The sequence below is a fragment of the Puntigrus tetrazona genome, chromosome 7 (assembly GCF_018831695.1).
Source record: "Puntigrus tetrazona isolate hp1 chromosome 7, ASM1883169v1, whole genome shotgun sequence".
Lineage (NCBI taxonomy): Eukaryota > Metazoa > Chordata > Actinopteri > Cypriniformes > Cyprinidae > Puntigrus > Puntigrus tetrazona.
In genome coordinates this window covers 38,546,835-38,572,587 of record NC_056705.1, presented here as the reverse complement: position 1 = coordinate 38,572,587, position 25,753 = coordinate 38,546,835, and the positions used below count along the sequence as shown (strand labels likewise).

General features: G+C 35.8%; 1 protein-coding gene across 1 annotated transcript; it reads right to left on the bottom strand.

Moving 5' to 3' along the window:
* Nucleotides 1–945: 945 nt before the first annotated feature.
* sec24d (SEC24 homolog D, COPII coat complex component) lies at nt 946–24,302 on the bottom strand. The gene is made up of 23 exons (XM_043245349.1): nt 24,162–24,302; nt 22,043–22,279; nt 21,670–21,772; nt 21,437–21,579; nt 21,143–21,361; nt 19,094–19,248; nt 18,898–19,009; nt 18,674–18,801; nt 15,644–15,782; nt 15,393–15,508; nt 13,279–13,403; nt 10,524–10,715; nt 9,962–10,055; nt 9,095–9,211; nt 8,077–8,247; nt 7,868–7,964; nt 6,884–7,029; nt 6,228–6,366; nt 5,392–5,510; nt 3,975–4,154; nt 3,696–3,887; nt 2,988–3,080; nt 946–2,215 (listed from the first exon to the last, which is right to left on the bottom strand). Exons 2-23 carry the CDS (start codon nt 22,191–22,193, stop codon nt 2,075–2,077), a joined length of 3,072 nt encoding a protein of 1,023 aa, XP_043101284.1. The 5' UTR covers nt 22,194–22,279; nt 24,162–24,302; the 3' UTR covers nt 946–2,074.
* Between the last annotated feature and the right edge of the window lie 1,451 nt (nt 24,303–25,753).

Below are 25,753 nucleotides of genomic sequence, written 5' to 3'. Positions count from 1 at the left end.
TGAGCGGTAAATAAAAATAGCCTAAAGTATACTTTCCTATTTTAAGTTTAAAGGAAGTATACTAATAACATACTTGAATAGTATTTTTTTTGTAAGGCATGCCATTGTACATAGACATTATAATTAAAGTATAATAATAATAATCATAATTTATGATAAAGATCCTAGATCACATCGTTTTCATAACACGGGTAAAAAACAATAATGTAATTAAAGTGCTCTATTTTCACACACTAATTTTGTGCTTTATATACTAAAATTGAGTTCTTAAGATCATCTAAGTGCACTCAACTGTGTTATTTCGAGACATCATGGATATGAACTAAAATGCACTTTTAACATACTATGCTACTTGTAGCACACTTGAAACCATCTTTTATACAATGGCACACTCAAGTGTGCTACAATCGGTAACTAAATACATTTTTAAATATAAAGATTAATATGTTAAAAGTGCACTGTAGTTCATATGTTGCCATATCCATTAGTGGCCATAAGTGGGTTTATTGGCTCAATATTTTGATATTATTTCCAAGATAAATCTCTTTTTTGGATTTTATAAAGTTTATTTTTGGATTTTTTTCTCCTTTTTTTTTTTTTTTTTTTTTTTTTATAGCAAGATCTGGCAACACAACACGTACCTTACACTGGTATGCATGCATGCAACAAGTTGCATTTTTTTTTTTTTTTTGTGACAGATAATGCGTTGGTCTTATGATGCGTTTAGTTCAATGTTATTTCTCAGCTGGAAAAGTCTTAATTGAGATATTAATATTAATTTACTCTAGCACAGTGCACATCAGTGAAGCAATGCCGCAGCATTGACATTCAAATTTGTCTTTAAAATAAAGTCTTTAGTATTTAAATAAAGCAAAAAGAACAGGTTTAAGCACTAAAAGGTGAACGAACGTCATGTATGTGTGCATACACACAAAACAAACACACTTTCAAGGTTAACAGGGACTACACCTTTATTCAAAAACGGCTGTATAAAGGTTTTATATTGAAATGTACATGACAGGCTGCCCTCAGCTTCCAGAAATGAATCCTTTCTGTGTTCAATAGAAGAACCACACGCGTTTAGTTTCCAAAGCACTAATGAACAGGTACAAAGGCTAGATGCACGTGACCTGAGGTATAGTTGCTCACGAGTCCTTATAATCCATCTCAAACTGTAAGAAAATATACAGTATTGGTCCAGAGATGTACCATTAAAAGTCAGAAAAAAATAAGGCAAATTCATTATAATCATTGCTTATGTTATAAAACATATCAGATTGGAAATGCTTCAAAGACCAAAACTGTACGAAGTTAAGAATAACGAATAATTACTGGCTTTAACTGCAACAAAATAAGAGACGTTCCGCCTTTAATGTCGACGTTCGGATTATTATTTGAAGGTCTAATAGTTAAACTCTTCACTACAAAAAAAAAGTATAGTTCGTTTTATGCATATTATGGACAAGATGGTAAAAAGCAGCGGCGTCCCTTTAAATATTTTGAAGTATTGGTGCGCAAAATAAAGTTGAGTAAAAAAATTAAATTAAGACAAAGATGTTGCTTGGGAAAAAAATGGGATAGCAGACACAGCAATGCAATTGCAAGAGTAGAGTAGAATTCAGTTGTGTGTGATGTTTTCATCCCTGAAGTCATAAAATGAAGAAAAAAAAAAGAGCATGCTTTGTATAGACTGTATATATCCAGTCTCAAATCAGTCTATTAATTTAATAGACATTGCACCGATTTATCATTAAAAAAAAGAAAAAAAACCTACTTTCCACTTAAATCCAGACATTATGAGTCCATTTATTCTTTTTGCTGCATTAAGGATTCAAAGAAATGTTTCCCTTTAGTAAAAGTAATCTAGAGGAGTGACTGAGACGATCTCTCGATATAGAACGGGAGATGTGGCGCATCTCAAGACGTTTCCCTCCCGCCAAACACCGAGGAATAAAGCAGAAAGTTCGCACTCGACTGCAGAAAGAGAGTTTGGTTGTGTATCATAGGCAGCAGTAGAGGTTATATGAGAAGAGGACTGTGTGTGTGTGTGTGCGTGTGTGTGAGTGTGTGTGAGTTAAGTAAGCAGCTGTCTGATCTCGCGGTGGACGTAGCACAGGAAGTCCATGTAAGACGCTCCTCCGTGAAGACCCTTGTCCTCCACCAGGTGCTGACGGAACAACATCTCGGCCCGGTCCTTCTGCTTCACTATCAGCAGCTGCACCGAGAGAGCACCGGTTACTAACATGCTAACCTCAAAACAACAGGTTTAGAAATCTCATTTATTCACGTGATCCTTAAGAAAGCATGCAATCGTTCTGAATTCCACGCACAATAACCTTCTCTATTGTTCCCGTGTGGGAAAATGTGCTGCTTTTTTTTGTTGTTGTTGTTGTTTTTAGTGAATTAAACGCTCAAAAGAATTGATTCCTTGCTAACTAAAAGTATTAATTCATTATATATAACATTGCACAAATATGAGAAAAATCTGAATTGTTGATTATTCCATTCAAATTGCAATTGCAATTATTAATAATTTACTTATTAATATATTTTTTTTATAATTCATTGAAGCAACTGCATGCCATTTTTTAATGTGAAAACACCAACAGAAAAATCTTTATTTCTTCTATACAGTATTTAGCCTCAAATCGATGAATGGATGTCAAATATACGCTGGATTGGTTTATTCTTTAATTAAAAAGAAAATCAATGAACGCTATTATAATGTTATGCTAAACCTAAAAGTATAGCGATGTTAAGTTCTTTAAGATTAAAAACACGCAGAATAACATACAAGTGCACTGTGAATGATTAATTGTCATTTTGAACGATTGCATAACTGTATCCGTAATTGTAACTTCGATTAGAAAATCGATTCATCGTGCGGCGCTAATAGTCGGACGTTAAACGCATGAGCGCCACTGGGCAGCCTCTTAATAAAGGACAGAGACGGAGACGGATACAGGAGACGTGAAGGTGAGCCGTACCTTCATGGACGTGGACCTCTGCTGTGAAATGCTAGAGATGATCGAATGGATCTTCCTGGAATGAGCATTATCCAGCACAGGTAATGACGCGGGCTGAAAGACAATCGTAGTACTACATTTATCACGTTACTCACATAATGAGAAGAACCGAAGGGGAAAAAAAAACAGGTCTTTGATCAAAGCAACAAGAGCAGTGATGTAAAAGTTATCTGACCTTATCTGGACGAATGTATTATAAACAACATATTATCTTATTTTTAAGGAGTAAAACTGGGATTAAAAGTCGAAATTTAAATCTGGAAATATATTTTTACATTTTATAAATACGATGTAAAAACAAACAAACATTTCTAGATCCCTAATCGAACTATTTGTAAATCACGTGACATTTTTCACTAATGGATTTTATTTGCATTTAAAGCGATACTCACCATAACGGCTCATTTTTAGACGTGCCCCAAAAATTGTATTTACCACGTAATATAATAAATGATCTGCGGGGTATTTTGAGCTTAAATGTCGCAGACACATTCTGGGGACGCCTGAGACCAATATTACATCTTGTAAAAAGGGCATAACAGGTGCCCTTTAATGAAACATCATTATTTGTCAGTTCACTAGCAATGAAAAAAGTTCCTACGCCATTTTTTTCAGTGCTGTAATTCATGCTGTATAATAAAAAAGCATTAGGAAAGCGTTGTGTCATACCCCTTCTGAGGACAGGTGGCCTAGAGAGGGCACGCCGAAGAGGTTCTGGACGAGGTCGGGCGGACAGGCCTGTCCCAGCCAGAGGAACATGGAGAGCCCGTTTTCCAGCAGGAAGATGCCGGACTCACTGAGACGCTCCTCGGAGCAGCGCACCGGAGCCGGGATGGCCTCGCTGGACACATCCACAGTGTGCTGAGAGAGAGAGAGAGAGAGAGGGCGAACGCATGAGCTCTAGTCCTCGGGGTTTGACGTCAGTGAGAGAGACGGAGAGTAACTGACCAGCGGGACGAGGCGTGGATAGAGCAGGACCTGCGTTTCTTCTACACCCATCGCATTGACCAGGAGTCTGTAGAAGGCCCGGTCATCCGTGGAGAGCTCAGTGCTGCCCACCAGAGCCGGAGTCTTCAACAGACTGTTCATGTAGACCGGAAACACCTTCATGGCATCGGGCAGGATTAGCTGCGGAGCCAAACGATCGAGAAGAGCCGTCACTTCACACATATCAAACTAAACTAAGGTTTTGAGCAGAGTTAATAGAAATATATATTAACTCTGCGCATAGAGAGCTTTCAAGCTGTTATACCCTCGCTTTCAGGCAAACTACAGGATTACCTAATAAAATATTGTTCGTTTTTTATGTGGAATTTTAGACAATTCAAGCTTTATAGAGATATATTTCTAGATTCATCTGATTTTAGTTTTATTTGTATGGTTTCTCTGTGAATCTGAAAAAGTGAATGTGTCTGACACAGAGGATTCAATTTTATCCTTAGACTGTATATTTAGATTTAAAAAAATTGTTTAATTACCAAAAAAAATTCAATGTATTCCCTTACTTTACTAGTACTTTAAATTACAGTAACTTAGTTACTTAGTGACTCAGCACTTAGTGATGCCTTACTCAACACTGGTGCAGATACAATGATATGTATCTGTTTAATAATTAAAATATGAATAAATAGAATGCAGAGGAAAACAGACCTAAACCTAAACTTGCAAAAAAAAAAAAAGTTGCTCCACAGCAGTGCTGTTATTGGTTATTAAAATTGGTCATTAGAATTAATATTTAGTCGTTTTCGTTTCAAATAAAGTTAAAATAAAATTAAAAATTAACATTACAGTAAGAAACGTTGCCTTGGAAAGTAACTAAAATAAGTTTAACAAGTTTAAAAAATTTAAAAAATTAAATAAAATCAAGCTAAATACAAATATTACAATTAGTGATAATAACAATGGCAAAATGCATAATATGATTACTTAAACTAAAACAAAAAATAGATAAATAAAAGTGAGAGTCTTGTGAATGTGCAAAATCATGAATTAACAAGATAGAACCATTGATGGATATATATATATATATATATATATATATATATATATATATATATGAAAATTTTGGATCTGAGGTGCAAAAACATCTAAATACTGCTAAGTTGTCCAAATGAAGTTCTCACTAATCAAAAATTAAGCTTTGATATATTCACAGTAGAAAATTGACAAAACATCTTCCTGGAACATGATCTTTAGTTTCCCATTGATTTTAGGCTTAAAGGTAAAATCGCTAATTCTGACCCGAACAATGCATTGTTAGCTATTGCTACAAATAAATATACCCCCGTGCAAGTTATGACTCCAGGGTCACAGATGAGTTTGTACATGCCATGCAAGCATTAATAACGGGAGGGAAGATGCTGACCTGGCTGACTGCTGAGGGGCTGGCGCAGTTCTTCCTGTAGCAGGCCAGCATGTGGGCCGTCTGGTTGACCAGGATCTCCCTCACCGTCTTCAGAGGCTGGTTGAGCATGGCACGATACGCTGCAGGATGACAGCATCCTCAATCAGTGAGCTCAACATACTACTGCACTTACTCTGTGGTTGGGTTTAGGATGACGTGCATGGAATTATGCATCATTAATAGATTATAATGTACATTAATTATGATAATGTACATGCAATGTGTGTAACAAGGACACTTTAAAATTAAGTGTCACCAACAAATGAATAAAACTAATACAAATATCTATAAATATGAAAAAGTAATAAACAACATAAAAATAAAAAGGTAATAAATGTATAAAAATGACTGTTTCTGCAGGAGCGGTGTTATTTAAAAAAAACTAATATAGGTGAAGTAAATAAATTAAATTAAATATATATAAATTAATAATTGTTTTAAATATAATCATATTATATAAATATAATTTAATATTAAATATATAAATATTACCAATTTGAACTTAAAAAACAAAAATATAGTAAAACTACTGAAACGGAAATAAAAAAAATAAAAGAAACCTAAATAAAAATAAAAGAATTAAAAAATGAAATAAGCACATATCTGAGGTGGAAAAAAATGGAAAAACCCACACTGAGCATGTTTTGTTTCTATACCAACTAGCCTACAAATAAAATATCAGATTGAAAAATACGTGTTTTACAGATGTACAGTTCTCATGGTACCCTTTTTACGTCGGCATTACCCTACAGCTTAAGTCTAAATCGTGTCCGTTCCTGCAAGAGCTGGTATTTCACCTGACTTGGCGAAGAAGTTGATGAGGGCGTCCGTCTCACAGCTCTTGTAGAGTTCAGAGAGCTGAGAGCTGCAGTTCAGACTGAGGTTGTGAATTCTTAGCCTCCTCTGTCCACCGATGGTGGTGTAGAGCAGAGCGCACTGGGAAACAGAGAAAAAAACCCAAAGATTTCATGCATCAAACAAAACGCCAAAGAAATTTCGAACGGCTTAACATGTGACCATTAAGTTTTCCCGGTCCCACTTGATAATAAAGTGTCCGCTTACATAGTGACTAGATGTGTACGTAGTATGCAACCACATAGTACATACTACCTATACCTGTAATATTTCAATGCATTTGTCAGAATGGCGTGTGCAACAAATGTGCAACAGGACATTTCTTTCACTGAGCACTTGTGTAACAGGAATTATATATCTATATTTTCTAACAACAGTATGTTTAAGAGTTATTTGATACAGGGGGTGGAGGTGGGTAGGTTTATGGATATGTAAAGTGTGAAGAGTTGATGCACCACTGTAATACCAGTGTACTTGCATAGTAAGTGTGTTACAGAAATATTAGAGCCGTACAACGTGCACTTAAACTACGTACACATCTGGTTACTAAGCAACAGACCGGTTGTTGTTGGTTTCGGTGTCACAGGTGAAGCCTGACCTGCATCACCGCTCCAGACTCCTCGCTGAGCGTGTCGTCATGCTTGAACTCCACCGTCACGGCCTTCTCACAGTCCACTGCGGCCATTTCCACATCTGTAGTGTTGTTCATGTACACGGCACCGAAGAAATCCGTCGCCCTGAAGCCTTGAAGGATGAGGAGCGCGCAGAGGTTAGAAAAAGCGTATGCAGTGCATTCAGAGTAAGATAGATTGTCTGTGTGCTCGAGGCTGTATTTATTTCAACCCAACAAACATTCGTTAAAAAACGAGCACATTCAGACGATTCTTGTTTATTAATACTTTCCTAGTTCTTGATTATGCCGGATTTGCTCGCATTAATACTGCTGGGGAAATCATGACATATTTTTTTTATGACACTTTGATTAACGTAGTTTTGAAAACAGTATTTATTTAAAATAGAAATATTTTGCAACATTTTTGAGCAGCATTACAACCATATACAATTTTATTTTATAAAGAATAAATAAAAAAACAGTGAAAGAAAATTATAGATCTAATTATAGTTTAGAAGTAAACATTTTGGACTATTTGGTACATAATATTTAAAATAAAATGCACTTTTATTTGCACGTCAAACTCAAAAAATTCTTATGTCATCACACTCAGTTAAAAATGTGCCTATATGAATCAGATGATACTATATTTTTAATTAAAAATTGCCATATTTGAGAAGAATATTTATATACAGTTTGTGGATATTAAATGTTTTGCTACTTTTTTCGCTCTCTAAAAGTTTTACCTTTTCGTCATCCTAAGAACAAACAGAGCACATGTAATAGAGTGCAGCAGAATTATTAGGATATTATATATTAAGCATAACAATTTTGCCATTTTTAATTATCCTGGGGAAGAATTGTTGGTCGGTTATGGCCCCAATTTAACTAATCCTAATACGGACCACAAACTGTAAATGACGTACATACTGTATATAGTTCATGCACTTTCCACTAGTTTGTTAATACCTGTGCCGGTACGGACTCTCATGATGGCGTCGAAGCCGATGGACTTCTCCACGTCTCTCCTGAGGTCGCTGAGGAACTGCTGACCGTTCGCCTCCACCTCGAAAGAGAGAAATAAAGCTTTGAGGTCTGACCACAAGTATTCAGTATTCTGTATCGTATTCGCAGCATCTGTGTTTCAATACCGTACGTCCTGTACATGTCATGCGTACCTGGAAGTTGCTGTACTTGTAGATGGAGCCGCCGGTGTGTGACGGCACGTCGCCCATCGTGGCTATATCCACGAACTGGTTAGGAAACAGGAAGAGGTCGACACAACAGCCCTGCGCCACGCAGTCTTTGGTCAGCTGCTCATACACACCCCGCTGAGGCTGGAACAGAGTCTGACGACACACACACACACACACACACACACACACACACACACACACACACACGTCACAAATTCACTTTATGGTTTTGTCGTTCAGAGCATCAATACCATGACGATACAAAATAGGCTTTTGAAATAATGTATATAGTGAAAACCACTTATAAAGTAAATTTGAGTTTTAAGACATTAAGACATTTTTTACGACCAAACAAATCAATAAATGCAAAGTAACGCTGGAAAGTGTAAAATTACCGCTATATATGCATTTTTGTTTTTTTTAACTGCTTACACACATTTGCAGACTTCTTTTTTCAAAACCTTTTTTTTCAAGAATTCCGCACACGAAATGCAAAATGCCTTGTTTTCTGCCTTGTTTCCCAGTGCAAATGTGCAAAAAGACTTTTAGGTCAAGATGCATTTACTTGAGAAGCGAGTTGACACCTTGTTTTATGAAAAAACGATCAAAATGAAGCAAGTTTGTGGTTAACAAAAACAAACAACTGGCTCAGAAAAGCTAAATTATATAGAAATTAAGTTTTAAATGAAGCTTCCATAGTCTAGATTTTTTTTTTTTTTTTTTTACGCATAAATTCAGTTTTGTTTAAGCTCACTTAAAATACACTTTTTACACATCTCAAGCAAATGTATATTGAGTCATGGATGTTTAGATATTTGTACTGGGAAATAAAAATTAATATATTCATTTTGTGCAGTGCAAACAATATTTAATGGCAAGACTTTATCAATGTAAGAGTTTTCTAAAGGCCTTTTTAAGGCCTTAATTTTTTAACAGATACACTACAGACTTACAAGACTTTAAGGCCTTTTTCTGAAACTTAATTCAGTCAAACATTTACCTTCTCCTTTTCTGTACCCACTAGTTTTCGGTCATCTCTGTTTTTCAGTTTTCCTGGAGCCTCTGCTGTTGGGATGGAGGACTGAAAGATGAAGAGTTTGCCACTGCATTCAGCGGCCTGAGGAGAGAAAAAAAACATCACAAAAATATCAAATCGAACTGTGAAACTGCTTTATCTGACATGCAAGGATGTGTTAAGCGTACATTATCTGAATGCCTTTAGTTTTAAAAAGTTAAAAGATGGAACACATTTATAATTTTTAACACGGCATAATCAAACTAGGTAATATCTTGCCTTAAATCAGAAATTAGAAGGATATTTATTACCAATATGTCTGGCAATGACAAAAGTAGACAAACATTGTGTTTACAGGAGAGCTATAGATGCATACACACACACACACACACACACACACACACACACACACACACACACACACACACACAATATTTCTATGCCAAATAAATGCTGTTTAATCTAGGCCTAATTCTAGTTCATTTGCATGCTTATCTTTTTTATTTGTAAGCATAGCATGTTTAAAATGTCAGTTTTATGGTTTTATATTTTGGTGAAAAAGCAATGAATGAATCTGTTACTAAACACTCCTTAAAGAGTCAAAGACAACTGTTATGAAACACCCAGCGCTGTCGCCAGTAATAAGCGGGAACATCGTCCCAGGCAGATGAATTCAAACAACGGCCCTAGAAACAACTGCATGTTTATCAAACAAAGCCTGCTTGGGGCATTAAAGTGCACTTTTGTTATAAAGAAAAAAACAACTGAAGGATTACTCTAAATAAGTACAATTACAAACTGACTGATGCCGTTGTCTGGTAAACAGTTTGGACATTTACTGCTTTTTTTTACCTTTAGTGCCTCCACACCAGCTTGGATGACTGGGGCGTAAACAGTCTCGCTCTCATTGGTGTCAGCAAACATGTCGGGGATCTGATCTAATAGGCTAAAGAAAATAATACAGTAAATCATATATATATATAGCAAGAATTTCAATTTGGTTCAAGCCATACTGTACTAAAATACGAAATGTAGAAGAGTATAGGAAGCACGTAATTACTGTAATTCTGTTCTGAGCGGTTTACGTCCTCTTAGAAATTATTAATCACTTATATGAAAAGTTTAGAGATGTAAGCAAAACATTTGAATAATCGTTTCGTCCTTGTGCTAAATATTACAAGAAAAACGTATAATGTAATACCATTAGATTTTTACCTTGATTTACACAGAATGTGTATTAAAAATAGCAAAAATATATCCTGTAAGGGGTAGGTTTAGGTGTAGGGCACTAGCGCACGCAGTATGCGCAGGATAAAATTTTGTGTTGACTAATACTAATAATAAATGCTATATGACTCATTGTAACAAGCCTAGAAGTGTCCTGTATTAAACGACAGAATAGAAATGAGCCTACTTGTTGATAACAGCTCGAGACTCCTGGAAGTTGACGAGGAATCCATCGAGAAGTGGTACAAACATCTCGGCCACATCAGAGACCACCATCATCTGCGGCTGGGCCAGAGCGCTCTTCACATTATAGAAGTGCAGGATCTTATTATAGGTGACAAAACCCACTTTGATCGCTGAAGCCTCAGCTCCATCCTCTCTTCAAAAGACAAAGTACAGAAGAAAAGTGATCAGAAACATCACTAAGGTGAGTTGTATGAATGTATAATAAATAGGAATACCTAGCATTTAGCTTCTGCAAACAAATGATACTAGATCTTTTCACAGATTTACAGTTACTACACATTTTGCCATTTCTTTAACTAGTAGCAAGGTTGTTTTTTCTGGATAACTGAATTTAGTGCTCCTCGTATGCAACTCTATTAAAAGGTATTTTTAGAGCCTTATAGTCACATTTAGCAAATTAGAGTTGGCTTTTGTTGTGCAATGATATAAACTTATATTAAAGTTATATTAAAGTAAAATTATATTATAAAGCAACAGCAATTCAAGCAGTTGAAAATGCTATGATACAGTTACAGGTCATTTTATAACAAAAGCATATATTGTAACTAAACGTATTTATTATAATAATATTTGACAACAAGAAAGTAGCTGAAAAGCTGAAAACTGATTTTATAATTATTTTAAAACATTTTTATTTTTAAATAAATACCTTACAATAAATGGCAATGCATTCGAAAAACTGCACTGCATTAAATGCACTAGAAAAAACTAAACATAAACGATAGCTATAACACAGTATTAGCTTTATTTATTTATTTATAACTCAACTGTAGCTTAAAGGCCGTTAACAGATGATGGAATGGTTCAATAATGACAACTACGTTTAACGTTTTTAAACTATTTATTAAAATGATAACTTTATCTTTACAGTAGTCATCTTTGTTGTGAACAGACACAACTGTCCAAATACTTTTTTGATCAGTTTGTATATTACCTTAGGAGGGAATATTGACTGTAGCAGCAAAGCTAAGTCCTAAATCTTAAAATGATGCCAACTCGTGCATTCATTACTTCATCCGTTTAAATAAATATCTTCATTTCGCCGTCTAACATATACCAGAGCACTATAAAGTAGCCGATAGCAGAGAGCTGCGTGCAAGCATTCCAGATTGACGTCTTTGTAGCTTTCTATGGCTACATTTATATAACTAAAACACGATGACGGTTTAAATCACTCACAGTCCATATACTGTATGCCAAGACTCTCATTAAGCTAGAGACAGACTCTCTGATACAAATCCTATCAGGCCCTAACAGACCCCATCGACTCGGGGGTGTCCAATGTGGTTTTCATTAGCTGTGTGCAATCTAGCAGGCAAAGCGGAGAGAAATCAGATATAATAGCACAGGCTTATTTGGAGTGCACTACCGGACTGCTTTCACAGTGAGGTCAGATCCCAAACAAATAAATAAACCGTTGGAGGAGAGGCAAGCAGTTTAGCAACAGGGTGAAAAAAGTCTGTAATACAGCACAGTATATAAGCCGTGGTGAATCAAAAGCTCACCTCTCAGCTGGCCGTCACCCAAAAAAACGGTGTAATTGAAGCCATGTGTTGCACCAAACATTTAAATGCATGCAGAACTAGAGCCGCTGAACCTCCTGACTTCCTTCAGGCAGACATTTTCAAATGATGAGATATTGGAATTGTTTCTTCCCCTAGTTTCTTCCCCTTGTTCTCCCGTTACCATATTTGGCCGGGGACTGGGGCTCTTTTTCAGCTGAATTCGTTCACATTCCAGGCTGATAGTAGCTGAGATGAACATGTGTTCAGCCTGAGAGGTGCAGACAGAATACGGAGGGGTGGCTTCTGCCCCGAGGCTTCAGCTTTACTCCACAGATCCTCAAAGCCAAACACCTGGAGCTGGGCAGCGGTGTGTGGGACGGGGGATGAAAGCCATCCCAAATATATCTGCAGCCAAACCCAGATCTTTACAGTTTTAGCTGTCTAAACATTAAAATACTAACAGAATGATCCATTCCCTCTGCTAAATGTCAGTCCACCAGCTAGTACGGAGTCGACAGATGCACGTGGGCTGCTGACAGGTCACATGTTCACAATTTGATGGAATGTTTTAAAATGTATTTTATACATTTGTATATATAAATCATCTTTTTATTTTTTACAAATATAACCTTGATCCAAAATTACTGCTAAAGCTAATAATATAATGTATAAAAATTATTTGTAACAATAAAAATTATTAAAACAGTAAAAAAGCAATTTCAAAGTGTTATTTAATATTATTTTAGCATTTATTTATTTATTTATCAAAATAATGTAATATTATAAATATGTTAAGTAAGCAGAAATTATTTAATTAATTATATATTATTAATATTATTATAATTATTTTATTATAAATAATATTAAATATTTATCTTTTTATTCATATTTAAGGTATCTTTTATTTTTATATTTTTGTTTACATCTGTCTAATACTTTATGGAATTTTGTCATTTATTATGTTTTTAAAACAAACATGTAAACAAACATTTTTACATTTCAAATTTAGGTTGAATTTATTTTATTTGACAGTATGTATTTTAGTTCAGTTTCTGTTTCAGTTTTTATTTATTTCTAGGATTTAAATTTTTTCCATTTTTTTGTTTTAATACAGTTTAACAATTATATATATATATATATATATATATATATATATATATATATATATATATAAATATTCTTTCAACTTACTTTGGAAGTCGGTCAAGCAATGTCTTCAGTTCCTCGCATATTAGTTTGACAAGTCCACTTTTTATGTTGTTGTAGGAGACATCGATCATGAAGATGTAGGCAGGAGCATTAGGAGGCTTATTATTCTTAAAGACAAAAAAGAACATCACTGAGTGAATTATGGTCGTTCACGAACTTCAAAGCGGGCTGTTTTTGCTTGTTACACACATCTCGTGGCAGAGAATAAACACAAAGTCTGCAATCATATGAAAGCATATCATATGCATGTAAAAGCTTTTTGTTTCGCAAAACCTTTTCTCCACCTAACACTGAAGGATCATTGCTTTTACTCCCAGAGAACATTATGCAATATGGATCAGCTGTGATGATTTTATTAAGTGCTGCATGAGCTGATTCTCAAATATGAATAAATGTCTGAGAGAAACAGGAGTTCAGATAGAAGATTATGGTGTCAGGCTGAGATGAGGAACCCAGGCACGGACTGGGGCCAAAAATGTGTCATAAATCTCTTTAGTCTGATAAGTGAATTGAAATTAAGTTAATTTGAGATTTCAGCCTGTTTTTCACCCTGATCCGTGAGAATGTAATACACAATGCATCTCAAGTATCTAAAGTATTCACACCCTGGCTTTTAAACGAAAAATGAACTTTTTTTTTTTTTTTAACCTCACTTACCCTCAGGTCATCCGAGATGAAAATGAGTTTGTTTCTTCATATGAATAGTTCATTTCATTGCATCACTTGCTCTGCAGTGAATGGGTGCCGTCAAAATGAGAGTGAACGGGTGCCGTCCGAACAGCTGATAAAAACATCACAGTAATCCACACCACTCCAGTTTATCAATTAACATCATGTGAAGTGGAAAGCTGCATGTTTGTAAGAAACAAATCCATCATTGAGAAATGTTTAACTTCTGGACAAAATAAGAGTCCATAACGCTTCCTTCCAGTCTAAAAAGGTCTACCCGTTGTTGTCAAAATCCACCCACATACTTGTTTAGAGCTGTTTTGGACAGTTTTCCCTGTAAACAATTCTTGATCTGTGCATATGTCCTTGCTGTTTGAGACGAGACAACTTTTTTTAGAGAAAGCAACATTATGGGTCTCAATAACAGACAATGCTTTTTTTCATTCTTTTTAGTTCACAAGACATTAATTAATGGATTTGAGTTTGGATCAGCTGTTTAGACTCATTCGGAAGGCACCCATTCACTGCATTCACGAGCGATCCGATGCTACATTTCTCCGAACCCGTTTCCACGAAGAAACATCTTGGATGACCTGAGACTGAGTGCATTATTGGATAAACTACCCCATCAATATCACCTTGCGTTCTTGAGCATCAATGATGAATTGCAGTTTTATTAATAGCTAAATTAGTCCCTCAGCTGTCCACAATGAAAATGTCAATCTCAAAATGACATACGGAGAGATGCAAATGCAAAAGATGCTGGAAGACCAAAGAATGTGCATTAGCTGAGCATTACAATGGGCTCAGAACAAATGAGGGATTAATGGAGGATTCATGAACTACTTTAACGTCACAAAATTATAGATCATCCAGGTAAATGGCAAAGGCATGAGCAAACTTTTAAAATGGTCTATTTTGGGGGTTTTTTCTTTGTGAAATAGCTTTTCCAGGGCAGTGTTAATGCTAAACAATGCTAAACAATCTGCAAACTTTTTACTTCATTACAAAATGTTTCAATAATATTGCGAAATAACGGCACTAGTAAAATGTGTCTTTGCATAATCAAATAAAGAACAATTTTTGTTGTACTCTGAGCATAAACCGAGGTCCTCATTTTAAACATGTCATATGTTTATTATCAAGATTTAATTGTATATGCCTGAATAAAATATGCAATGTGACTGCCAAGAAAGAAACTTTTCTCAGCTGTCTTCTGGGGCAAGTTGACCCTGTTTGGACAAAACACAGTTTCTAATGATCCACAAACTTCCTTACCATTACATTTCTAGAGGGGAATTGTTAGCAAAGGACTTGATTTAGATAAATCAAACATGACCCGTTAATAATAAACCTTACTAATCTAATAAAAATCTCACTGTGACCATTGCACGCTTATATAAAAAGTCTACATCCTTCTCTGTTACCTTGCAGTAATCCAGTGTGGCAATGAACTCGTATGAGCCCAAAGACAGTTCAGGTCTCTCATACAGATCCATTCTTCTCCCCATATGATCCAAATGCTGGAAATACTGAGCTGGAACTGGAAAGGTAGCGAAAACCCATTTTTAGAAACACTTTAGCTGCGACTGCAAAGACGAATAGTCCCTGCCGTGTGTTGACAGGAAACACAGCTTAAGAATTAAGGTCTCAGCAGTCTCAATGGTACGGTACCAACCTTCATTAACGCAGCTGCAGAAACCACACTGGTACCGTCGTCCTCCGTCGATAAACTGCATGTAAGGACACATGTAGGCCTTGCAACGGTTGCAGCGGATCGGTCCAGTCTCGCCGTGATTTACAACGTAGAGAGGAGTCTGCAGAGATCAGAGTGAGATCTATAAGACCTATATACAGCCTACAACACTACCCTTCAAATGTTTTATTCAGTAAAGATGCATTTAAATAGTACAGGAGATTTAGATTTCAATTAAATGCCGTTTTTAACTTTTTTATCAAAGCATTCTGCAAAACATTCTTTGCACAAAAATATGAAGCCTAAAAAAATCGCATGTTATAAAGATTTCTCAAAGATCCTGGGAAGTAATGATGACAAAAATGTAGCTTTGCTTCACAGGAATGCATTTGTAATAATAGTAATTTTCAGCATTATTACTCCAGTATATTTTGTATTTACGTATTTGTTTATTTTTTGATTAAGTAAAATGCAGCCTTGGTTATCACAAAAGGAATTAGAAAAAATATTATATATTACAGACTTGTGTATACAACCGTAAATAAATAAATAAAAAAATAAAAAAATCACATTTAACATTTCAGATGAAAAAAAATCAGTTATCTTCATTAACTGAAGACAAATAAATATATTAGACTGATCTGTAGCTCTTTATTTGTTTACAAAGATTTAATAGAAATACTAACATTCAAAGTTTTCAGTCCGCTTCTAAGCTAAAGTCCAAAAAAGCTTGTTTCCAACCACATATAACACATATTTAGGCATGCTATCCTTTTTTGGATACATACTGTAGCGAACAAATTTCAAGAAATGAGTTTTTGCTCTTTGGTTGAATTCATTTTAATAAGGTGCCACTGAAAAATCTGAGCTATCAGATTTCTGTAACACTTAAGGAAAACACATTTATTATTAAATAAGAATTTCCCTCAATACACTCCTAAATTGTTGCTTACTGATAGTAAGGTAGCTGTTGTAATATGAGCATGATTAGGCATTATTATGGGCTATATAATTAGCCTACTAATAAATACTAGTAATATGCATGCTAACAAGCAACTAGTGAATAGCGTTCGGTATACCTGATGAGCTTTCATTAATGTGAAAGGAGGCGATGGATAATAAATGAACTTTGGCTCATAGGTGCTACAATGTGGAGTCAAATCGTTCAAAATCAAAACTTTTTGTGGTGTATTGCGCCTTAAAACGCTGGTTCGTTTTCTCCTTTTTTTTGAGAGCACACTAAACCATTCCTCTGAGATGCTCCTTGGAGACTGATCCTAGACTAATTAGTCTCTCATGAGAATACTAACATTTCCTAAAAAGGCTCTGAAGCATAATGTTGAAGGGTAAAGCAGTGAGAGACTCCAGAGTTAAACAAGTCTTGAAGGCACCAAAAAAAAACTATTAAACTACTGACATGATAAACTGAGCGGAGTCCGTCTCTATTCCAAAGATAACACCATGGACAATTTTCCAGGTAACATAAAAAGAGAGGTTTATCAAAATGCTCACGCCGCTCTTTTACATATAATGACAAAGCGCATCCGCTACAGCTCTCAAATCTCATTAAATCTTCGTTGACACTGTATGAATATGTAAATATTCAAATTATTAAATTACAAGTTTTTCGGCAGAGAAAATAAATTATAGTATGACTTCAAAAGATTGGGAATACAGCACACATGGACAAAATGTAATGGTAACTTTCAGAGATAGACGTTCCCTGCAATTATTTTAGGGGGACTGGGAAAGGTCAAGTTAATTTTATTTTCTCTATGGCACCGGATCACAACAGAAGTCAAATAAAGTTTCCTTTTCTATAAAGAAGGTCAATACCTTGTTCTTTTATTAAACAAACTTAATAGCCTTGTCTTATTTATACGAGTTGGCTTCTCCCCCTATTATTTGTAAATATTAAGCCGCAAAAAGCCTATTTAAATATACATTCCACGTGTCTCTGTGTTAATGAATGGCGCGGATGACAACTTTTAAAAGATTTCCATTAAAGCGCAGCGATAAAATCATTAGGTTTTAATCATCTTTTGTCATTCTTAAAAGAACTTATTTTGATGTGACGACTAACATACTAAAACATACATGAATACTCGAGTAGGTCAGAAAAAGCAATCAGCTATTAATTGCATTTATTTAATATAAATGTTAACTACTAAAATACATTTTCATTTAATTGATGCAATTAAGCGTCTGAAAACATTACTTTCAGTTTGCACTTAAATATATATTGTGTTGAAAAACGTGATGTTTGCAATAATTGCTCTTTCTAAAAGCATGCTAAATTATTCTTGGTAACTGTCACAACGTTGGACTCCTTTGTTTTCTTGTTCCATGTGTTCGGTGTGACCTACTTTGTTAACTGTCTCATTGTAATCAGGTGTGTCTCGTTAATTTAGTCAATTACTTTGAGTATATAGTCCCTGTTTGTCCGGTCTTCATCACAGTAGAATCGTATTAAGTGTGGTTATGTTCTGCCTGCAGCAGTGTTATTTGCTCCTTCGTTTAAGATTATGTCCTCATCGAGTCCTCCTTCTCCCTGAACCACATCCTGACAGTAACACTTTAGTCCACTTTAGATATAGTAACAGTTAATAACTTGGAAATAATTGTCAACTAGCAGTTATTACAGCATTAGTAGTCTGTCTGCTTAACTTTATTTTGATGGGTCCACAACATACTGACTATCTTACTAAGCTTTGCAAGTAAATGTCAACCTATTCTACTAACCCTAAACCTACCCTAACCATCTAGTCTGAGAGGTAGTAGACAAGTACTTAATTAGTTGACGTGTAGTTGACATGTAGTTACAAAGCTACTCATGAATGTCTAAAGTGGACGATCAAAATAAAGCGAAAGACTTTTTTTAAAAAGGAAACATACGTGTAGTTTTACTGCATTAAACATTAAGTGCTTCCTCACTTTGTCTACTAAATAAATGTAAAAAATAAACCTAGTATATAAACTCAAAACTGAAGAACGCTGAGAATTGCAGCATACCTCATTTTTGGGCACGGTGGCGAAGGGCTTGATAATGGTTGCCAGAGGCACTTTGCACTGCTTTGCAAGGTCAGCAGTGCAGGGGAAAGAATACGTCGTGCACCGCATGAACCTCGGGCTGGCATTCCCTTAAAATGGCACAAAAACAAACGTTTGCTGTATTAAACGAAAGCACCTTCATTCTAATATTAGCGGTGAAGTGAAAAGCCGGTTGCCGTGCTCACCTTGATCCTGCACTGTGTAGTCTGTGGTGACCAGCGGAGGCACCTGACCTCTGATGTTTGTGACATACACCTGGCCTCCTCTCTTAGCCTGGTCGTCCTCGATCACTTGCGTCTGCATCAGACAAGTCAGTGTGCCTTTAAATGTGCGCAAATTAAAACACTTTTAAACCACAAAATAGCGGAGGTTTTTTATTACCGTGCTTGGAATGGAGTCTGGGTCCAGCTTCTTCTGAGGAGGGCCTGCCATTTGTGCTGGACCTCCAGGAAAGCCTCCTGGAAAAGCTCCTGACTGTGGCCCGGCCATCTGTGGTCCTGCCATTTGCGCACCATACGAGCCTGACATCGGGCTCCCTTCAGATCAGAAACAAAAAGAGTTATTAAGCTGGTCAACATTTGCTGTACCACAAAAGTAGGTGAAAAAATGAAGAAAGATTCTGCTAACACAATTCACATTTTTATTTAGTCAGAGAGTCCTGAACCAAACTCACACGGACTGGTTGAACTAATTATGCTGCCGGACTCATGCTGAGGCCTCTCTCATAAAACAGTGGCTAGCCTGTAAAGTCTGAACAAGTCTTGTGAAGGTGGATTGTTTTTTAGGTAAAAATTTTGAAATAAATTTAAATTAAATAAGTAAATAAATATATATATATATATATATATATATATATATATATATATATATATATATATATATATATATATATATATATATATATATATATATTTATATATATATATATATATATATGAGCAAAATAAAAGTTTCTGCTGATTAATATTTTTGTGGAAACTCATAACTCATAACTCATAAATTTCAGCAAAGACATGTTATATTGATCTAAAGTCATTTATAATATATAAAATATTTATATTCCACATAAATGCTGTTCTTTTTATTAAAAAAAAATACATGGCACATTTTCCACAAAAATAGCAAAATGTTTCCATCAGTTATAATAAGAAATGTTTCTTGAGCAGCAAATCAGCATATACAAATAATTTCTGAAGGATCATGTGACATAGAAGACTGGAGAAATTGTGCTTAAAATTCAGCTTTGAATCAAAGTAACAAATAACATTTAAAATAGAAAGCGGTTATTTTAAACTGTAAAAATATTTCCAAAAAATCTCTGGGTGAGCATAAGACAATGAAAATATGAGAAAATATGAGGTCAGTGTACTATAAAAACTTTCTTGCTAGTCTAAAAACAGCTTATGTTGAAGGCAGTCTGGCAAAAAGACAGCTTGTGGAATGTTTTACTCTACAGTGTTATAGTGTGAATAAACACTGCCTCCGAAGAAGATCAACGACATCAACATGTCATTAGCCCCACCCACCATTTCTACATCACTGTCTGTTTAGCCCCACCCACACGCATGTATTGTGTTACGAGAGAGGCGACCGTGCAGGTCAACCCAGAAACCAAACAATAGGGTTGGCTCCGAAGACAACAAGGCGCTCGGTAGTGCCAAGTTGTGTAAAAAACGGTGTTAGCATAGAAAAAGTAAATGAAAGATCCCGAAACAGAGCGCTCTGAGGAGAGGGGTCAAAAACAGCTTTACTAATAAATCATGTTTTTGTATGTAAATAAAAATAGACAACATTGTAAGCGGAAGTGAAAAATGTTGTCACTTGCCCTTTAAATGTGAGCCTGGAGCACTTAACCAGTCATAAGCAGCACAGTGTGTTTGTAGCAAAAGCCAACAATACACTGTATAGGTCAAAATTACAGATTAGAAAATTAAGTATTATGTTCCAAATTTCCTACCATAAATATACTGAGTTCAGATGTAAAAGCCTCGAAAAGCCATCTTGGCCAAAAATGAGATAATGACACTAAGTCGATGCTGTCCACATATAGTATATGTTCGTCAAGTACATTTCACTCCAAATGAGCTAAATGCCAGCCCCGAGCCGCTGAGAAGTACCAGTACCTACACAGAAACTCCTACAAAGTAGCCAGAAAGAAATGCTCATTTTAAAGAAAAACTCTTACGTTATTTCTGATTAGTAATATGCATTTCTGAGAACTTCATTTGGCGATTTTCTCAAGATTGTTTTTTTTTTTTTTTTGACCATCAGATTCCAGATTTTCTCTGTTGTATCCGAGACAAATATTGTACATGCCGTACATCAATAAAAAAAGCTTATTTATTCAGATTTCAGGGCATGTGATGTGCTTACACATATAAGCTCCTGAGCTGTTTCCTAATCACCGGTGCTAAATTTCCTAGTTTTTACCTGGTTGCTGTGGATAGCCTTGGGGTCCCAGTGGTGGCTGATGGACACCTGGTCCAGGTGGGCCAGACATTCCCATTGGTGGAGGAGATCCAAGAGAGGGCAGCTGCTGTCCTGGTGGAGAAAGGGGTGGATGTCCCATTGCTGCTGGTGGAGATGTTTGAAACTGTTGTGGCGCTGCTGAGCTGGAAGGAGACTGCGGTGCCTGCATGGGCCTTTGGCCTAAAAATGAACGGTGCATGGGTAAAAAGCGGCCCTCTGATAGTCAAAATCAATATGAAATGCCATCCCACTTACCATATCCTCCAATGTTCATGGCACTCATTTGATTGGTCAGCTGTTGAGTTGGAGGCGGGGCTTGTGCCATACTATGAAAAGCACTTTGAGGAGGCTGTCCATAAGCAGACATGGAAGAAGCTGAAGCAACAGGAGGAGGAAAACTGATAGGAGCGAAAAAAAACACATTATACATATGTACATAAAAAAATTGCAATTTCAAAAACTTTTCATCCCATTATACCAGTATTCACCTGTGAGTATGGGCTCCATTTTGCTGAATGTTAGCACCATACTGGCCGGATACTGGCGGTGTAGGCATCCCAGAAGAAGAGGAGGCGGGAGGCTTGAGCGCACCTGGAAAAAAAAAAGTTGTTTTTACATGTACATAAGCATTTAAGAAGATCAAAATAATTTCAGCACATAAAACAATGAGAATGCAGGGTCAGCTGACATTATAACGAAAAAACAAATCGTTTTCTTAATGGATTGACCCTGTTTGTTTATTTTAGCTGAGGCGGTGCTGAGACTCCTATATCATATCATATCATATCATATCATATCATAGGGACAAGATGAAACTTGCCAGTTTTAGAACAGAACTCAACAAAAGAATGTTTACTTTACCTGTCGGAGGGGCGGAGTAACCCTGTGGTGGAGATCCATACACACCATAATGCGACTGAGGCGGGGGGCCCCCAAAACCTGCAGAGTACCCCCCTATTCCCGCCTGGGCCTGGGAGTACGGAGGGGCGGCAACATAACCTTGCTGACTCATCTATATATATATATATATATATATATATATATATACACGTGTGCGTTATACCTCTTTCATTCCAGTCTGGGACAAAAAAGGGTGACCTGGAATAGAAGAAAAGGAGGTGAATAAAAACTAGGATACTTATGTGTGCAATTTGACGTTTCCATCAAACTCCATTTGTTTTAAAACAAACATGCACACAAACGTTTAATTTTGCAGTCATGAAACCTCTAACGTATCCGTTGCACTAAGCACTGTGAAAAATAAGTACACTTTAGCACACTTTGACAAAAAGTACTGACTGTGGAAAGAATATATATATGCTTAAGTGCTAACTGAATGTAATGTTTTCAGGCACTTAATTACATGTTAATTGCCATTAAATGAAAATAACTAAACAATTATTTTAGATGCAATTTTTGATTTTCAGTGCATATTATCCACTGCAACTCTTGAACATTTTATTTGTAATCTCATAATCCTATTGCCTTTTGAAACATGGTTTAAGTCTGAATATATATATATATATATATATATATATATATATATATATATATATATATATATATATATATATATATATATATAACTTAGTAATTACAACTTAAGTAGCAATTTAGTGCATTACGTATACCTCAAAATAAGTGTACTTTTTCTTAAAACATAATGATAAATTTTGCATTATTACAAAGTGCACTTTTTAAAAGGTTGTATAGCGAATGAACCCCAGAGGCAGTCTGTTGTAAAATGATGAGATAATGACAAGTTTCCTACAGTTCATACGATTAGCTCAACCCTAAGCATGCGTGATCAGGAACTTTGTCACTAGGCTGAGATAAGAGTTTATGATAACACGATTGGCCACGAATACATACAAAATGTGAATATAATGGTTTGACTGTTGTATTCAGCCTTTCAAAATAATTAGTTTTAACGTCACCATTTATAACACTAATACGACAATGTACTGAAACGGACGTCTTTACGGCATTTAATTTAAAGTTCCTTACTGCGTCTGTCATTAAATCTAGTAATGACTATTTACCGACCTATTTGAGCTATTAAACTTGAGCTATTAATATTCAGACCTATAAAAGGTCAGTTGATGATTTAAAGTTAATCAGAAATGCCTTAAAAAAACAAAACCGTGTCACAAACTAAAATCATAAGGCCTACATAAAACACTCCGCTGTACATATCTGATGACAAAAACATTTTCATTCATGGCATTAAACACACTAACCAGTGATTAACACTGAGTGCTTATTTTAAATAAATCAGTATATTGATAATTATGGTTTTCCAGAATATAATACAGCGGCTGATCAGTTAACAGTTTTTCAATGCAGCATGTTTCATTTTCTGCATGCAACTAAACTTTTTTTGATTAATTATAGGCCTAATGTATGCCCTTATGCAAGTAAACTAACTACTCCTACAGCATATTTAACACAGCAGAGGACGACAAAAAAAACTAGCAACACACACACACACACACACACACACACACACACACACACACACACACACACTGGGCTGCTCTTTTTCTAAAATAATTGGCCTGTATGAGACATTTCCACTCAGGCCTTTAGTAGTTGTCAGGGTGAGATAAAATAGCATTTCTCTAACTCACGCAGTGCGGATATGACAGAGATGCTAAGCGTGTGTGTACAGCATCGGTCGCCGCTGCCCTGAACTGCCACGTCAAAGACCGTTATGACAGACCTGTGATGTTTCACTTTACCGAATAAAGTCCAGAGACTTCAGCCCGTGTGATTAGACGGGATCGATAAAATGCGCGTGGGCCAGCTGTCGGCGATACAAAGTTATGACATATTTTCTTCTGGAGACGGAAACTGGCATACTGTACAAACACGCACCTTACGCGCTACACGGATAACGACGCTCGGAGGCTGCGGTCAAACTAAGGCCGTCGTTCCTAAAACGCGATTTGGTTTGATTAACAGCGTAACGGAGACTCACCTGGAGGAAACCGATGAGCTGCGTCCTGTCCTCCGCTGATGTTGAGTCGCGTGCCGAGAGTGCCACGTCAAACTCCAGCACGGCGCCGGTGTCACGGCGCGTCACGGAGCGGCCGCCTCTGCGCATGCGCACGCAGACGGGAGCCGCTACACGTCAGCGCGGAGACGGGCGCGCGGGGGAGCGGAGCGGAGCGCGCGCTGCTCTTAGGGCGCTTGTTGAATAGAGAATTAAAAGCGAATCGACAAAACGTGATGATATTATTGTCTTGTGCGAAAAAATATTGGATGTGACGGTATCACTGTGGAAAAACATCAGGCTGTGTTTCAGTTATAATACTTTGTATTACGTCTGTAGACATTACAAATCACTTTAGAGTACTTTTTGACTTAAATACGTGTTTTTTTCACAATTTACTACTGTTTAAAATCGTTATAGGCTACTACTGTGCTGCTGAATATCGGTGGTTTTTAGTACTTGCAATTTTAGTACTTTTTTTAAATGTATATGTAATTGAAATTATAATCAAGTACTTTACATCATGTAAATTACATCTGCTTTATTATGTAGAACAACACATCAATTTATCTGTATTTATTTAAAGCGTGACAAAGAGCATTAAACAATTTTAAGTTGCACTGTGTACATTTTATTTAATAAAAGAAACTCTAAAGTAATACACATAAGTGAACTTGTATTTCATTCAAATATCTTGCATTAGAAAGTGTTCTGGGCAATGATTAATAGCATCCAAAATATATATATATATATATATATATATATATATATATATATATATATATATATATATATATATATATATATATATTAGTGTATGTGTGTCTATATATATTTAATATATAAACCACATTTTTATTTATGGTATACATGCATGTGTGTGTATTTATATAATACATATGCACACAAAAACATTTATTTTAGCGGCGTTTGGCTTCATGGTGCTTTGAGTCTACATTTTCTGAAATGAGTCATTTCTCTTTCTCTTTTGAGAAATTCAAACTCGTCTTCAGTCGCATTAGTTCAGCTTGATCCGTCAAGTATATCATACTGCTATGTAATAATTACAGCTGTATTATATATTAGTGCTTTATGACCTCCTATTAACAGCGGTGTTAAGCACGCTAAATATTCTGGCCTCCTGCCGCTGATAGATTTAATCTGATTTTGCTAATGAACATCTTGATTAACAGTGACACTCCTTTGGCTCTACTTCTGAGAGGCTTAAATAACTGACTTCACTAATGTCAGGACATGCTGTCTTCAGTCACGACAGAAACAAGCGGTTAACCGACTTGCAGCGTAAAAACTACATTTACGAAATAAAACACATTTCTTCTAAAAACATTAGTATTTAAAATGCAACATTACCTTCTCGGCGAAAAACAAAACAATTCACGACTCAGCAAAAGTGTAAAACTATTTATTTAGCAATTTTTTTTAATTTTATTCACCTAAAGTAGTTATTTTAACCCAGTGGATTGGGTAGTAAGTTTTACCCAATGCACTGGGTAATAAAATAACTCATTTGTTGCATTATTTGGGCAGAATGTTGCTTTAACCATCCTGCTATTAAT